Consider the following 17,782-nt stretch of genomic DNA (forward strand, 5'->3'; position numbering starts at 1 on the left):
ATGGCAAAAGTTGATGCCCAAAGAGGTCAAGTGTAATTGGCTAGAATTTGGGCCTAGAAAGTTGGCTCGGTGCCCAGCCTCTCACAGAAATCATATATGCGGGTTCTGGCTTTGTTTAAGAATGTGGAAGATCCAGCAGCAGCAGCAGGGCTGGTCCCACCTTCTGGCAGAGCAGCCATGGGAAGGAACGGAGTTACCGCTGCCCACTTCCCCAGGAGATGTGTTTGCCCCAGACCCCACCACTCCCTCTGGTCTCCCAGCAGGCCAGACTTGTTCCTGTCACTTGGCTGGCCCCCTACTGCGGGCCTATGAGTTTGAGACCTCCGTGGGTCCCAGAAACACAGTGTAGTAGGGGGTTTTATAGAAACAAAGTCCTCTGAGTGAAGCGAAAGTTGATTGGGGCAAAGTGTGGCTTCAGGCTTGTGTGCAAACTGAGCAGTTCTGTGGGCTGAGTGGGGCGGGGCCCTCCTTTACTGCAGCTCTTTGCCTCTATCCTGCATCTCGCACACCAGGACCCACTCTCCCCTGTCCCTGGGCGGCCTTCTGACTGGGACTGAGTAGTGGGGAGTAGGGCCCCCTGTAGGAAACCCTCCACTGCTCCCCAGAGAAGACCTGGCCATCTTTCATGCCCCCTTACCTGCCCACCTCTCTGCTTCTGCAAAGACTTGGCAGCTGGTACAGTCATTTCTGGGCTGCGACTCTAGTCTTAGGTCTCCCTTTCCCTCCCCTCCCCTCTTTGTTTTCTTTCTTTCTTTGATTTTAGTTTTAAATGATCTCCACACCCAACGTGGGGCTTAAACCCACAACCCCAAGATCAAGAGTCACACTCCAGTGATTGAGCCAGCCAGGCACCCCTTAGGTTTACTTTCTTTTCTAAATTTGCCTGAAGTCAAGAATCACCAAATTGGCTTGTAAAATGTAGATTTCCAAGTTTTCCCGTAGAGATTCCAATTCAAGCTGGTCTGGGTAGATCTAGAATCTATTTTTAACAAACACTCCAGGTGCTCAAATCCAGGCAGCTCAGGGAAACACTGGTAATTAAAGAACAGCCTTTAATTTCAGTTGTATTTATATTTTGAATACATAAAACATTCACAGGTTCCAAATACAACAGTGAAAAGTTACCCTCCCTCCACAGTTCCCAGTTCTCTCCAGAGACATCCAGTGTTACCAATGTTTTGTGTTCCTATCTAGAGAGATTTTTATACATAAACTAGAGCACACCCCACTTTTTCTGGTGGGGGGAGAAGCTGGCCTGGCCTTCTATATGCTCTGCCTCTGTTCTGTACCTTCAGAGCAAACAGATCGAAGTTTAAGTACAGTTCCTTTCTAGCTTTGGGACTGGTGAGCCTCCCTGAACCTGTTTCTTCTAAAATGGCACTAATAATAGCAGGACACCTCATAGGTTGTTGAGGGGTCATGGGAGGGGACACGTATCAGCACAGCCTGGCACTGAGTGAATGTTCTGTGTCCCAAGTGGGCCCAGCTTCCTGATGCAAGAACCATACCTTGAGTCAGGCCACCCTGCTTATGATTTAGAGCGCAGAAAGAACCTCAGTAGTGTCGTGTCCGTGTTTATTGAGTCTTTAGATCAGGCACTTGCCAAGAGCTTTATGAACATATGGTTTACAGGGTTAGACTTGGGACATTGGGCCAAAAATATAGAGTGTTTTTTTTTTAATGTTTGTTTATTTTTGAAAGAGAGAGTGCAAACGGGGGAAGGGCAGAGAGGGAGGGAGACACAGAATCGGAAGCAGGCTCCAGGCTCTGAGCTGTCAGCGCAGAGCCGAATGTGGGGTCTGAACCCACAGACCGTGAGATCATGACCTGAGCTGAAATCAGACACTTTACTGACTGAGCCACTCAGGTGCCCCTAGAGTATTTATATTATAGTGTGTTTAGCAGGATCCTCAACCTCTACTCACTAGTTGCCAGTAATAGCTTTCCCTGCCAGTTGTGGCAACCAAAAATGTCTCCAGGCATTGCCAGAGGGGAGCCAAAAGCACCCTCAGATTAGAACCACACCTTATTTCATCCTCAAGTTCACCATGGTAACCTGGGTGGTAAGGACCGTTATTGTCCTGCATCTGAGGGGAGGAAACCTAGAGAACAGAAATGTTGGGTGCCATATCCAAGGATACACAGCTCATAAATCACTGCTGGGATTCACACCCGGCCAGACGGGCTGCTGAGCTCATGCCCCTGCCCAGTATGTAAGAGTCCCTTTTATCTTGCAGAATGTTGTCTAGAATTATGCAAAGCTCTTTCCAGATCTCAGCTTCACAAGTAACCTCAATACATGTTATTTGTTTTTATTACATCTGTTAGCAAATCCTCAAAAACACCCCTGTGAGATCTAAGTGCCATTTGGCAGCTGGGGCAACTGAGGTCACTTGGGGTCACAAAGCCAGTAAGTCAGGGGTTCATGGCCCTGGCTGCACATTAGAAGCATCTGGGGAACTTTCCAAAGGCCAGGCCTTACCCCAGACCAGTCTGAACATGAGACCTGGGTGTCTAACTCTTAAAGCTCCTGCAGGATCCCCAGGTTGAGTGTTCTGTGTTAGGTTGAGAAGCCAGGTCAGTGTCTCAACCCCAAATCTTATGGCCAGTGTGACCAGACACAGGCTCTTTTCCCTGGAGTATCTCAGAGACCTAGGGACACCTTGCCTTTCTCCCCCAGGGCAAATCCATGCAGCCTGCGGCGACATCTGCTGTCTTCACCTAAAGTCCTTCCCAGAGCTCCACCCCCAATCACACGCCACAAGCTCTGGACTGAAGCCACCAGATTCTCTTTTATACATACTCCTGCATTCGGAAAAGGGGGCCCAGCATGAAGGCTGTAACAAGAGGGTCCCCAAAGCCAGCTGGGGAGAGATAATCCAGTGCTGCAGGAGTGAGATGCCAAGGGTGTGCCCAGTTACCACTCACTTCTGCAGAAGGCGCACCGGTTTGAGCAGTTGGGTGACAGGCTTGAAAAATCTCCAGAAGCTCTGGTGTGTTCTCTGCAGGGGCAAGGGACTGGTGGGAGCTGGAGACTCAAAGATGCCGTACCGTCACCCTCTCCTGGAACCCCGCTTATACCCACACCAGGAGGGGCTAGGACAGACGTGCAAGTGCAGGCCTGGGGCAAACTGCCTCACTCAAGGACGTTCAGGAGGGACTTGGTCTTTGAGGAAATGAGTTTTGAAGGGGAGGAACCAAAAAGACCCAGCTGGACTGCAGGAGGCAAGAAACTCACCCTCTGGTCCTGCCCCTGATCCCTCTGCCAAAGGAGCCCCCAGCACTTCCTCAACCACATCTGAGGGTGGGAAGCATGCCCGTCCCTCACCTGGCATCAATCTTCATCTTCTTCTGATCTCTTGAACATGGCCAAGGCTTCCTTCAGCACACCATCAGGGTCTAGAATTTCGATCTGGAGGAAAGCAGTAAGGGGTTGGATTGGGGAGTATGGAAGACCCAGTCTGCCATCCTTTGGGGTGCTGCCTGCCTTGTGGAGTGCTGCCAGTCTCCGTGGGGATGTCCCTGCTGAAAACAAATTCTGGTCTGTTGCATGGCTGGACTGGGCTAGGCCTAGCTAGGCTGCATGTGCCTGGAGGGTTGGGGGGCGTGGGTACTGTTTTCTGTCTGGGTATGGCCACAGGCCCCTCCTGGGTGGTGCTTACCTTAGGAATGGGGAACTGGGTTGGCTCAGGGGCCTCATCGCGGCCAAAGTCAATCATTGTGCCACACTTAGCCACGTCGTCCACCCAGAAGCCTTCAAACAGCTGACCGTGGTCCAGGTGGAAGAAACGGCCCGGCCCGTTCTTCATGCCTCTCTGCCAGTAGCCCTCGTAGCGGTTCCCATTCTCTGGGGGAAAGGACAGGGTCACATGGGTGCCGGGCACACCTACCCAGGCCCCACTATCAGGCCGGCCCCTCCACATGCCCAGGTTGGACTCTGTGCCCACAGGGCAGCCAGAAGGAGACCAAGATGTTGCGAGTGCCTGGTGGGGCTGGGCTGCCTGGGGTCTGGGAAGGCCGACCTAGAAACATCAGAGCCCAGGGGTGTCAGTGACTTCCGGAATCAGACCTGGTCCGCGTCTTGCCTCCACTACTTGCCTGAATGTGGATAAACAACATCGTTTCCTATTTGTACAAAATGTAGCTAATGACATGAATAGGCAATGTTTTTCCAGCATTCATCCCGCCCGTGGTTCTTTGCTATGTTTCTAACCTCACTCACTCCTCACAAAAACAGTTCTATGAAGAATAACGGACTCCATTTTTACAGATGGAGCTTGAAAGGCTCAGGGAGTTTGACCGAAGTGCTCAAGGTCACAGAGCTAGGAAGTGGCAGAGATAAGATTTGAAGCCAAGGCCTGTTCATCCCAGGAAACCGTGCTCTTATTCATGTATTAACTCTCCTGCTCAGTGGATGATGGTGGTGCTGTAAGAAGAGTAATAAGAAAGCTAGCACTTCGCTCAGACACTCACAGCCATGTGGTCTCCGGCCGGTCACTCAACCGTACTGTCTCATTTCCTCATTTGTAAAGTGAAAAAAACAGTAGCACCTATCTCATAGAATTGTAATGGAGATTAAATAAATCAATACACAGAAAGAGCTTAGAAGCTTAGGGGCTTCTGGGTGCCTCAGTCGGTTGAGCATCTGACGTTGGCTCAGGTCGTGATCTCACAGTGAGTTCAAGGCCCTCATCAGGCTCTGTGCTGACAGCTCAGAGCCTGGAGCCTGCTTCCGATTCTGTGTCTCCCTCTCTCTCTGCCCCTCCCTCCCTCACACTCCGTCTCTCAAAAATAAATATTTTTTTAATTTTTAAAAAAGAAGAGTACTGGATAAACTCAGAGGTCAGCAAACTTTTTCTGTGAAGGGGCAGACAGTATTTTTGGCTTTGTGTGTCACAGGTTCTCTGTCACAGCTACTCAGCTCTGCCACTGAAGCATGAAAGCAGCCATTGACAATGTGTCAATGTATGAGCAAGTTGGTATGCCAAAAAAACTTAATTTACAAAAAAGTGCATTGAGCTGGATTGGATTTGGTTCAAGGATTGGCAATCTGCTGCACCTGCTACCTCCAAGTACGAGCTATAATATTGTTGCACACGTACTGTCATGTGTCAGGCACCATGCTAAGCACTCTACAAACTCAGCGAACCTTCACAATACCCTACCTAAGTTTTATTTTTATCCTTACTTTACAGATGAGAAAACCAAAGCACAGAGAGTTTAAGCAAATTGCCCAAGGTCACATAGGTAGTAAGAGCTTGAGGTAGGATTTGAACCCAGGCAAGCTGTCTCCAGAGTCTGGGCCACTAGAAACGATGCACTTAGAGCCCTTACACGATGTGTGGCCCCCACAGGTGCTCACTATATACAGGCTATTACTAGTAGATTCTCACTGAAAGCAGGCACAGCGCTCGGTATGGAGGGCTGAGAACGACAGACAGGAGTGGCTGGATTAAACCGTCCTCAGTGGCCCCAATGCCTCAGGTTGGCCAAATCTCAGTAGAAGTTGGAGTCTTGAGTTTTTGGGAGACTGGGCTCTGGTTTGTGTCCTCACTAAGAGCACCTACTATGTGCCAGGCATTGGAGAAACAGTGGGGAACAAAATAAATGTTCAGTCCAGGTCCTTTTGCAGCTCACAGTCTGGAAAGACAATGGCACTAGCTTTATAGATTGCCTACTATGTGCCAGACCCTGTTCATAGTACCTACAAAGTGGGTACTACTATTACTCCCTTTTTACAAGTAAGGTAACTGAGGCACCGACAGGAGGAAACTTGCCCCAGATTATACACCTAGTGCTAAAAGGAAAGGAAGCACGCAGGTGCTGATGAGAATAAGGAGAATGTGCTTTAGTGGAGTGGGCAGGGAAGGCCTCTCTGAGGAGGAAACCGTGCAGAGACCTGGAGGATCTTTTTCTATTGCAGGAAGAGAGAACGGCAGTACAAGTGCCCTGAGGCTGAAAGCGTGGGAAGAACTGAAAGAAAAGGAGTCTGGCTGAAATGAAGGGATGTGAGGAGGGCCAGACTGTGCTGCCTATGGGTGGTTGAAAGGGCAGCGATCAGCTCGGATCTGGAGAAAATTCATGCTGGTTGCTATGTAGAGAATGGGTTAAGCCCCAACGCAGTTTACTTGATTGATTACTCTTTCCTCTGTCTAGGACTGTTCTTCCCTAGCTCAGTGCTTATCAGGTTCCTTCTCTTCTTTCAAGACTTCTGTTCAAATTTCACCTCTTGAGGGAGACATTCTCTGACCATAAGTCAGTCTAAATCGCTCCTGTCCGCAACTCCTTTATCATTCTCCAACACACCTTCCTATTTTCAAGGGATATTCCTTAGCACTTTTGATCACACAACTAACAGACTGCATTGACCTTGAGCAAGCCACTTAACCTCTCTGTACCTCAGTTGATCTGTAAAGTCGGGATAAGGGTACCTCTATCTTATAGGACTGTAGCAAGGATTAACTGAGCTCAGTGCTGTGTAAGCACAGACTGTGATTATTACGACCATAAGAAAATGTCCTCATTGTTGATGTTTACTGTTAGGCTCCGCCTCTGGAATATAAGCTCCCTGGAAGGCCTGAGTGGCTCTGTGCTGTCAGCTTGGAGCCCATTTGTGATTCTCTCACACTCTCACTCTCTCTCTCTCTCTCTCTGCCTCTCCTCTGCTCTGTCTCAAAATAAATAAATAAATAAACTTTAAAAAAAAAGTATAAACTCCTTGAGGGCAGGAATCTGGTCGTGTCATGCGCCTTAGCTGGAGCTGGAGAAAGGGTTGTGAGTCGGGGCGTGGCCAACTGGCCATCGGGGCGGGGCACTTACTCAGGCGCAACATGCCCTCCCCATGCGGCTTGTCCTTCAACCACTGGCCCTCGTAGATGTCGCCGTTACTGTAGTAAACGCGGCCCCACCCGCTGCGCTGGTCGCCACACCACTCACCCTCGTAATACTCCTTGGGCCCAAGAAACTGAATCCCATAGCCCTGAAAGCACAAGGTGTCTCTGTTCATGGCAGCCCCCCAACACCAGGAAAGCCACCCCCATCTTCCCTGGCATCCAAGCCACACCTTGGACCACTTCCCTGCTTCCTCCCTCAGCCCTACATCCCAATCTGACGGTGGAGAATGGAAAAGCTCACCAGGCTGTCCCACTGCCCTCCACCCCTGCACTATCACCTCATGCAGCCCAGTGTCTTCTCTGCTGCTCCTCACTGGTCCCCCTCCTCCACTCTCTCATTCTCCCCTCTTCATTCATCCTCCAGGAAGCAGCCAAAAGGATATTTACATCGCTCATCTGATCACATGTGACCCCCTCCTCAGCTTTGATTTGACCCTATTAAAAGTCGCAGGTGCTTCTGAGAATCCCATCAAAATTACAGACTTTCTCCCCAGAAAAATGGACACCACCTTAGCATCCAACCACAGAGAATCATGGACTTCCCGCAGATCACACCTAAGGAAGTTGAGTTAGGCAACCCATCTACCCCTCAAAATCCTGATTCTCCACAAAGCCTTCAAGGCCCCCTCCTATCCTTCCTCCCTCACTCCTACCCCCGTGGGCACACACATCTTGCTGTTGGACATATTCTTTGCTCCTTCTACTTTGCTACTTCCCCTTCTCCTTTTTTGCTTCCCTGGCTAAGTCTTTGTACCTTTTGGCGTCACCCCCTACAGGAAGCCTGCCCTGAATTCTCAATTCCTGTGGGCTCCCTGTGAAAACCTCTAGCCTAACACCATATTAAATGTGAATTGTTTATTTTGGGATCGCTCTCCCTAGTGGCCAGTAAACAGTTTCAGAGCAGAGAACATGAAATCCTGAGCGCTACCATTTGCCAGCAGCGTGTGATTCCAGGCAAGGCACTTCACCTCTCTGAGCTTATTTCCTTATCAATAAACTGAGTGATGAGGAGGAGGAGGATGATAATGATGATATTGTGAGTTAGTTGAAGGTACCATATGCCATGTTCTGGGATTGTGATAGCAGTTGTTTAATAGCAGCCCTGTATTATTATCAGTCTCTATGGCCTATGGCAAGGGTTCAGGCATTTATGAGTTGAGGGACCTGCCTCTGGCTGGCTTCTACCTCCAAGACCTTCCTTTCTTGCCCTGTGGCCAAGGGTGTGGCCTCTGCTTTCTGGCTCCCACTTTTCCTACCCCCTTCTTGTGCAGGCCCAACGGAAGGGGGATTCTTAGAAAGGAATGCCCAGGGAAAAGAAAGCCAGGAAATGAGTGGGGGTGATGGGGGAGGAGATTTGGCCCCTACACAGCCTGGCAGGCTTCTTGTAGCCACAGGTTTCATGGGCTCCTCCCTGGGCCCTCTCCTCTTGCTTCCTGTTTCCTGGGTTTTGTTCTGAGAACACTTGATGATTCCCCACCCCTTCCTTCTCCCACGCACACAGTACCCTTGTCCTCCTTCCCTCAACCCTTCCCCCATTTTCTCCCAGGCCTCTCTGACTGCTCCCCTCACACACACACACACACACACACACACACACACACACACAGAGTCTGCTTTCAGCCCAACCCACGCACCAGAGCATGATGGGAACTACTCACCGATTTTTTATCATCTTTCCACCAGCCAGAGTATACTCTCCTGTACTTTCCCTTCTCTCGGTCAGGAGAGCTGAGGGTGCCGTAGCCATCTCGCTTCCCAAATTTCCAGTCTCCCTCATAGATGGCTCCTTTTTTCTTCCAGATCTGCGTTCCTTTTCCTGATGACACAAAGATGGGCAAAGACTGCAGACATGGCAGCCATGGGCCTGGAGGGGCAGATGCGGTGTCTGCCTTGGCCTCTGGGGTCTCTACAAGACTTGGTCATTCTCAAGGGCTGGGCCAGGGTCTGTGCCTTGTCTCTAGACCCCCAGTACTAGGGGAAACCCCAAGAAAGTTCCATTTCTACAAACAGGTGTTCTCCAGCCCTTTGCCCTGAAACCGGATTGATATAGCAAACCCCAAGTAGAGATCTGCCACCTCTTTTTCTCTTAATAATAAGCTTTGTCTCTTTTTTTTAGCTTATTTTAATCTTTTTAATGTTTAATTATTTTTGAGAGAGACAGAGGGTGAGCGGGGGGCTGGGGCCGGGCAGAGAGAGGGAGACACAGAATCCAAAGCAGGCTCCAGGCTCCGGAGCTGTCAGCACAGAGCCCTATGCGGGGCTTGAACTCACAAACCATGAGATTATGACCTGAACCAAAGCTGGATGCTTAACCGACTGAGCCACCCTGGCGCCCCTAGCTTTATCACTTAATAATACTGAATGATTATGCCAGATGGCCAGAATTTCTAGAAAATATTCTGCATATTTCTTTAGCTCTCCGGAACACACATGGGGACCATCTCCTACCCCTCCTGCTTCGTCTGTGTCTTCAACTCCCACCTTCCAGACTGCTCTCCAACCACTATGGCCTCCATGCTGTTCCTAGAGCCCACCAGATATGTTTCTGCCTCAGGGCCTTTATACCTGCTTATCCTTTGGCCTGGAATGCTCTTCTCCAAATATTCACTCACTCCCTACCTCCTGCAGGTCTCTGTTCAAATCTATTTTCTCAATGAGGCCTCCCCTGACCAACCCTTGTAAAATCACAAGCCTATCTTCCTGCCTTGCCCTGCTCTGTTTCTTTTCATATCCCTTAACAGCTGCTAACCTAACAGACAATTCAGTCACTTATCATTTATGGTCTATTGTCTAGCTCTCCAAGAGGAGAATGTGCACTCTCCGAGGACACAGGCTTTGGTCCGTTTTGCTCACCACCCTATTCCCAGCACTGAAAAACAGTGCCTGAGAAGTTGCAAGAGACCAATACACGCTGAACAAAGACATTTGTTGAACAGAAGGATGAATAAAATATTTGTGGAGTACCTGTATGGGCCAATTCATATCTTGGTCCTTGGTAGCTCAGGGACAAAGCCAACACTGTCCCTGTGCGCTTTTTGATTGCGCACAAGTAACTTAACTCTCTGGGCTCCTCGTTGGTAAAAGGGAGACGAGAGAATCACATGGGGTTGTTCTGTCACTAAATTTATTAACATATGTAAAACACTGACAACAGTGCCTGTAAACAGGAAAGATGTTACCGATTATTTTTGCCCTTGAGGTAGAGCCCTCACCAGGTTGTCCTCCTTCTAGTTTTATCCCTCTTGGAAAACCAGCCGCTCCCAAGCTCTCAATCCCTAAGTGTTGAATGGGTCAGACTCCTCCCCCAGCGCGAGGCTAGCCGCTAGCCATTCAGCCCAGGCCACTGTGATTGGTTCAGTGAGGGGCATGTGATTCAAGCTGGTCCAATGAGACTGCCTCTGGGATGACCGCAAATTTACCACCTTCTGTAGGTTTCCTTTTTTTTTTTTAGTTAGTTTATTTATTTGTTTGTCTATTTATTTATTTATTTATTTATGAGAGGCAGCGCAAGCAGGGGAGGGTTAGGAAGAGAGGGAGATACAGAATCCGAAGCAGCCTCCAGGCCCTGAGTTAGCTGTCAGCCCAGAGCCTAACACAGGGCTCGAACCCACGAACTGTGAGATCATGACCTGAGCCGAAGGGGGCCGTTCAACCGACTGAGCCACCCAGGCACCACAGTAAGGTCTTTTATGGTTGGAACCCTTGACCTGCCCTCTCTTTCCCCTAGCTCTCTCGGCTCTGGGCATACTGGTTTCTAGTCGGTTCCAGGAACAAGACTTAATACAGCCCCAAATCCTTCCATTCTGATTCCATCATCTAGAAGACATGCTCTTCTGCTAGACGAATCCTTCTCATTCTTCTGTTTTCAGCTCAGACATCCCCTTTCTGTGTTCTCGTGGCTACCTTCATGTCTCCTCTCTGGTCCCTCCAACATCCTGATGCCACACTTTTATTTTTATTTTTGAAGTAAAATAGCCTTGTTTTATTATGTGCAGACTATAAATAAACAAACCACCCACTCTGAAAACAGCAGCTCCCAGCTTTTCCCAGGGCCCTCAAAAGCAGCTAGGAGACAGTTCCTTCCCCAGAGAGGAGTGCACACGTGTGTGTGTGTGTGTGTGTGTGTGTGTGTGTGAGAGAGAGAGAGAGAGAGAGAGAGAGAGAGAGAGAGAGAGAGAGAGAGAGAAAGAGAGAGAGAGAGATCTAGCCACATGCTCCTCTTTGCCTAAAATCTTAAACTTTGGTTCCAGCTTCTCTGGTCCAGGAGGAAACCTCAGCCGGGGCAGGCATAAGCTAACCACTCAACTTTTTCTTCTTTTTCTTTTTTTTAAAGTGTATTTATTTACTTTGAGAGAGAGAGAGAGCATGAGCAGGGCAGGGGCAAAGAGAGGAGGAGAGAGAGAATCCCAAGAAGGCTCCATGCTGTCAGCACAGAGTCCAATGCGGAGCTTGAACTCAGGAACCATGAGATCATGACCTGAGCCAAAATCAAGAGTGGGATGCTTAACTGACTGAGCCGCCCGGTGCCCCCAGTCACTCAACTTCTATCTTATTCTTCTGCAAAGAATCAAGGAAGGCTTGCCACTGTGCTGGGTAAAAACGCTTGTAGACATTGGTCTTATTCTGAATCTGCTTTGGGATATCTTGACAATCATTCTCCTCATCCCAGGCCATAGCTCTAGAGTCCTCCCCATGGTGCTCCAGCATGCGGTTTCCAAGACAGCATGTGTCCTTTTATTTTTTCTGGGAGGCTTCCTCTTGCCTCCAGGTCATTTAGCACATAGCTCTGTGACCCTCAGTAAATCATCTCTTCTCTCTAAGTCCCAGTTTCCTCTTCTCTAAAATGGGGTATTACTTATTGTGGGGGTTCTCTGTGAGACTGGAGCTCCCTGGGGTGGGCATCATGCAGATGCCCAGGACAGGGTCCGGCACGGACTAGGCGTGCAATAGGTGTTAATGGAGTGAATGAACGAACAGCCTGGGGAACCACCAGCCACAATCCTTGCCCTGAATAATGATGACTCTTGCCCCGTTCCAGGCTGCGTACACCACAGCAACCCCCTGTCAGCGTGGTCAAAGGCACATCCTGAAGAGAGGGGAGGCTGAGTCTGGATTCTCTGACAGTCCATCTTCTGGGGCCCCAGCCCAATCTGCTCTATGCCTCCAGGGTCCTAGGAGAGGCAGGACTCACATAGAAAGAGGGCTCAGAAAGCTTTGTCAACCCATGAGTTCACATCGCCAGCTGGGTAGTGGAGATCCAGAGAAGGGGAGATGGCTTGCCCCAGGTTGCACAGCCGGTCAGTGGTGGAGCCACATTCAGAACTTCGGGACCTTAATTCCTTGCTCAGGGCCCCGTCTTCCTCACCTGCTGCCCACAGGGACTAAAGCACACACGCAGGCATCTTTAACTGTACACAAAGCCCAGAGTAGCTGCAGAAAGTCTGGCCTTTAAGTCAGTGCCGAGAGGTGGTGTCATGTAACATACGGGTGGGGTCAGCTTTGGAGGGCTTCTGGGACAAGGAAAGTTCTTAGGAGTGGTGATCCCTGACATGCTCAGTCCTCAAAGAACACTCAAGAAGTTCCCCTTCTGCACAGACCCTGGGCTATACACTAGACAGACGCCATCCCTTATCTTTACTGATAAGTATTTTCCCATTTTCCAGATTGGAACACTGAGGCTCACGGTGGGGTAGTTAGTCCCTTCAGATCAGAGATGGTGAAGCTGAGATTCTGACCCAGCTTTATGGACTCCAAAGTGCTTAACTCAGGAAGGCAGGGGAGAAAAGCAGCTAAAAGCATAGCATCTGGCTTGCAAGTCCTGAGTGAGAAGCCATACCATCTGTTTAGAATAAAAATTTGTTTTTCTTGGGGTGCTTGGCTGGCTCTGTCAGAAGAGCATGGGACTCTTGATCTTGGGGCCATGAGTTTGAACTCCATGTTGGATGTAGAGATTACATGAGTTCGAACTCATGACCCCAAGATTAAGAGTCCCATGCTCGGGACACCTGGGTGGCTTAGTTGGTTAAGCATCTGACTCTTGGTTTCGGCTCAGGTCATGTCACGGGTGGTGAGTTCAAGCCCCGCATCGGGATTCATGCTGACAGTACAGATTCTGCTAGGGAGTCTCTCCTTACTCTCTGCCCCTCCCCTACTTGCTCTCTCTTTCTCTCTCTCAAAATAAATAAATAAACTTAAAAAAAAAAAAGAGTCATATGCTCTACCAACTGAGCCATCCAGATGCCCCTAAATAAATAAAACCTAAAAACACTTGATTTTCTTCAGGGCTTATTTTGTACCACAGGGACCCCCATGCTGTTTGCTGGTTGAAGCTGCAGTTAAATGTGAAGCCCCAGCTGGCTCTGTGTGTGTGTGTGTGTGTGTGTGTGTGTGTGTGTCCTCTCTCATTACTGGCCAGAGTCCCACATCAGAGCTCTTTGAATCACCATTGCAAGTGGTTTGGGGGGGCTCCTTTTCCTCCTGCTAGCCTGGCCCAGTTTAGCCCAGGTCTCAGAGGGTAGGGGCTGTGCTGGAGTCCCACAACCCTGGCAGAGGTTACGTGGAGCCCTGTGGGGCCCCCTGGGTGGTCCAGGTCAGCAGCATTTACCTCTTGGAGGAGCCTTGGTGACATATCTTTTGTCCCCAACAAGCTCTGCCAGCTACTTCCTTGGCCCCTATCACCCACCATGGCCCAGACTCCATACCCGCAAGCCCCTGAAGATCCCCCACTCACCATGTTTCATGTTGTCCTTCCATTGGCCCACATAACAGTCGCCATTGACAGCATACACCTGGTGCCTCAGTCCATTCTTCTGGGCCTTCTGCTCCCACACCTTCCACAGGGGCTCTGACTTTTGCAGGCACTTGGAGACAGGCATGTTAGCTGCGTCTGTGGGGCCAGAGGGTGCTGGCGAAGGGTTAGGGACATCAGGGGCTCAGTGTGTCCCTTGTAATGCCAGGGTCCCAGAACTTCCTGCAGAGGCACTTGTCTGAGCTCAAGTGGTGTGAATCATATGTGTTTGGGGTCCCCGGGCAGATGAGCAGCCATTTGGGGGGGGATCCTTCTGTGCTGGACTGACCCTTGGCTGTCATCTCCTTTGCATCTCTAGGGCCCCCCTGAGGTGGGTCTGATGGCACAATTGCTTGGGAACCCAGGGAAACCAGCAGTGCAGGGGGCGTTTGTGATGACATCAGGAAGAAGCTGCCCCTGACCAACGGTTAACAGTCACATATTAATAACCAGTATGACCAATCAGAGTGGATGCTGGTCCTAGGGCTAGAGCCTGGCCTGGAGCCCCCAGTGAGCACTGGGATTCACTTAGGGAGAGCTGCGGGTGGGGAGCTAGCCAGGTCACTCTGGGCTGGCAGACAGCTGCCATAGCACAGCCCACAGGGACACCTTCTCTGCACCCAGCACCCAATACTGTAGTTCCTTTGGTCCCGCCTTCTCTGCTACAGGGTACTGGAAATGGCCAGGGCCTAGCTTTTGAAGCAGTCGGAAGAGCCCACCAACTAAAGATGCCTCTAGGTGGACCAACTGTCTGGCTTTGCCTAGGATTGAGGGGTTTCCTAGGAATCTGGACTTCAGTGCTAACCCCGGGACAATCCCAGGCACGCCAGGGTGGATGGTCATCCTTTTATCTATGACCTCTGCCCTCTGCCCAGATATTCCATTTGTCTGCCTCATTACCTGCTTAGGTTTTCCCATCAGACCAGTGCCTGGCGGGGTTACAGGGAATCTTGGGGGGGTCTAAGGTTTCTCTGTGGTCTGGGAGCCCACCGCCTGTGCTCCTCATGTCTTCAAACTCTCCAGAGTGGACATTCACGTCTATCTGTGTGTTTCCATGGGGCTTGTGCAAGGTGATAAGGATGGTCTCCTCCCAATCATGGGGCTCTGTCTCCCCTCAGCAAATGCCATCTATCCTGCCCCATGGATTTGGCGCACATGCACACACGACAGGGGAGCTGGCAGAAGGGGCTGGAGTGAAATATTTAACCATTATTATGATAGGTACTGACCATTAGAATGACCTCCGGGCTGAGCAGGTTTCAGGAGGTCATGGTGTCTCAGGCATCCCCCACCCAGGGCCAGCAACCTGTGGGTATGCAACCTGAGCCATTGAACAGGACCCACCCTTAGAAGGGCCTGTCCTTGGTTTAGTCCTTGGGAAAGAAAGAGGGGGAGACACAGAATCCAAAGCAGGCTCCAGGCTCTGAGCTGTCAGCACAGAGCCCGATGCTGGGCTTGAACCCACAGACTGTGAGGTCATGACCTGAGCTGAAGTCAGATGCCCAACCAACTGAGCCACCCAGGCGCCCTACTGTTTTTTAATTCTTAATACGTTATGCACGAGCCCCCTTTTCCATTTTGCACACATAAGGGAATTCCTTCTGCTGGGCTACAGCAGGGCCTCCGGGAGTCCGACCGGGCTGACCAAGCACACTGGCTGGCATTTATTTTGACAATCATATGCCTAGGAACATGGTAAGTCACTCCTGGCAAAGGAAACAGCAAGGGCAGAAGCTGGGAGGGAGGACGCAGTCTCAGGTCTTAAATTTAATGTGTTTTTTCCCCTCCCATTTCCTAGTACCACCTGTACGATGGATCTTTATATGTAAATTAATTCACTTTTAAAAATCAGTATAGTTATCCAAGAAAGAGACTTTACATATCATTACTATAAATAGAAACTGCGTGTGAGTGTCAGATACCCTAAGGGGAAGGCACTGGAAAAATTAAAATACTATAAAGAAACCAACTTAAGAGTTAGCTGGATATTGTGGCTTACTAAAGTTGAGTTTAAAAAATGTTGAGGAAGTTGTTAGTGTTCCATTAGCCTGAAACTGACACTTTCTCCTTGGCTTACTCAGATGTGTAAGAGAACCTAGAACCTAATAACTTTTTTTACGAAGTCACTGGGTGTTACTTAATGCCTCATGAGTGTAGTATAAAATCATCCTCCGTCCCACACTTTCCCGGGAACCCAGGTTCCACTCCAGAGGAGGTTGTGGTCTTAATACTGGAGCCATAGGAATAGGAAGCCTTATGAGGCGGTGCGCGGACTCTGCCCGTAGTTTGGATACGAAATCACAATAAATTAAGTACAGTGGAAGGTGGAGGGTGGCGCCCAGACGGCTGGGGGTCCTTCCCGAGCCCCCACGCCACCCACCTGTGCCAGCTCACCTGCGCCCGCTCGCCTGCAGGTGGAACCTGGATCCGCAGCCCGGGTCGAGAGCGATGGGGTCGCTGCCTCCAGGTCCAATCACCCAGTGCACCTCGCGCCCCGGCGTCTCTGGCCTTGCTGAGGTCGCTATGGCAACCGGGGCCCCAGCAAAGCCACCGGCAGTGCCCGCCCCTTCCTGCGGAGACTGTGCGCTCGCTGAGCCGCAGGAAGGGTGCAGATCCGCCGGCACGGGGAAGGACGTGTTGGGGCCTGTGGAGGTCGAGAGCCACTGGTACATCGGCGTGGTGGCCAAAGGCTGGTGGGCGAGCCCGAAGACCCCCATAGCCGATAGCCGCGGAGCGTGGGCCCCAGTGTGTCCCGGGAGGCGACTGCCCTCCCCCTGCGGCGCCCCTCTCCCATCTGCCCCCTCCCCCCACCCCCCACCCCCGGGCATATACAACACCCTAAGCAGACAGGAAAAGGTTAAAGGCTTGTTAAAGGCTTTTGTTCCATGTTTCGAAGACATAGAGGCAAAATTTGAAGGGAAAACCAACATCACACCAGTTCTTAGTCTCATCAGGGGTCTGCTAGACACCTTTAAGGATCTGAGGGATGTTGGGGCGCCTGGGTGGCTCAGCTGGTTAAGCGTCTGACTTCTGAGTTCCGCTCAGGTCATGATCTCAGATTCACGGATTGGAGCCCCGCCTGGGGCTGTGTGCTGACAGCTCAGAGCCTTGGGCCTGTTTCGGATTCTAGGCGTCTCTCTCTGTGCCCCTCCCCTGCTCATGCTCCGTCTCTCAAAAAGAAACGTTAAAAAAAAAAAGAATCTGGTGGAAGCCGTACAGACCCTCTACCGTTGAAAATACATGGACACAAGTCAGCCCCAGTCACTTCTCCCTCCTCAGTTCACATCGTTGCAGTGGGCTCCCTGGTCACTCAGTAAAACCGACAGTCCCTACAGTGGCCTTCAGAGTTCCCTGTCATCTGTGCACCCCCTCCACTTTCCTCTCTGACCCTGTCCCCTACTTGTGGCACCCAGTCTCACTCAGCTCCAGCCACACCTGTGCTTCCTTGCTATTCCTGGAAAATGTTGGGCATGTTCCTGCCTCAGGGGCTTTGCCTCTTCTGTGCCTTCTGCCAGGATATCTGTTCCTCAGAAAGCAGCCTAGATCATTCATCACTTCTTCCTCTCCAGGGTTTATGTTTTTGAGAGAGAGAGAAGGAGCGAGCACAAGCAGGGGAGGGGTGGAGAGGGAGGGCAACGGAGGATCTGAAGAGAGCTCTGCACTGACAGATGCCTGGTGAGGGCTCAAACCCACCAACAGGTGAGATCATGACCTGAGCCAAAGTCAGATGCTTAACCAACTGAGCCACCCAGGTGCCCCAGAAAATCTTGTTTTGATGGGCTTTTCTCTGATCATCAGTGGACTTCCTTCATTGCTTTGTTCTTCATTCCAGTTGGAATGGGACTTTTTTGTTTGCTTGTTTGCTTTGGTTTGGGTTTTTTGGTTCATTCTGGAATGGAACTTTTGCTCTGATTCCCATACTCATTGCATCACTTAGAGTTAATTCGCTGGGTGTATGTCTCCCTCTCAGCAGAGGGTAACTGCTCTGTGTAAATTCCTGCCTCATCCAACGTTCCTTTGTTTGCAAGTAGGACACCATCTCGTACTACCTCATAAAGGAAATTTATTACGGATACAAGAGTGTTGGAAAGCTGTTAAGAGC

The 17,782-nt window shown here is 50.4% G+C and overlaps 1 protein-coding gene across 4 annotated transcripts; it reads right to left on the bottom strand.

The window, feature by feature from the left end:
• Positions 1-835: 835 nt before the first annotated feature.
• Positions 836-16,177, bottom strand: MORN3 (MORN repeat containing 3). Of its 4 annotated transcripts, none has more exons than XM_029922503.1 (7): positions 16,075-16,177; positions 13,624-13,797; positions 8,552-8,709; positions 6,820-6,979; positions 3,663-3,847; positions 3,329-3,412; positions 2,769-3,002 (listed from the first exon to the last, which is right to left on the bottom strand). In XM_029922503.1, exons 2-6 carry the CDS (start codon positions 13,766-13,768, stop codon positions 3,335-3,337), a joined length of 726 nt encoding a protein of 241 aa, XP_029778363.1. In that variant the 5' UTR covers positions 13,769-13,797; positions 16,075-16,177; the 3' UTR covers positions 2,769-3,002; positions 3,329-3,334. The 4 variants fall into 4 exon arrangements, with proteins under 4 accessions (XP_029778367.1, XP_029778363.1, XP_029778364.1 ...); XM_029922504.1 differs by lacking the exon at positions 16,075-16,177 and adding an exon at positions 14,910-14,998; XM_029922507.1 differs by lacking the exons at positions 2,769-3,002; positions 16,075-16,177 and adding an exon at positions 836-1,031 and having other exon boundaries at positions 13,624-13,989.
• Between the last annotated feature and the right edge of the window lie 1,605 nt (positions 16,178-17,782).

Source organism: Suricata suricatta, chromosome 14, assembly GCF_006229205.1.
Source record: "Suricata suricatta isolate VVHF042 chromosome 14, meerkat_22Aug2017_6uvM2_HiC, whole genome shotgun sequence".
Taxonomy (NCBI): domain Eukaryota; kingdom Metazoa; phylum Chordata; class Mammalia; order Carnivora; family Herpestidae; genus Suricata; species Suricata suricatta.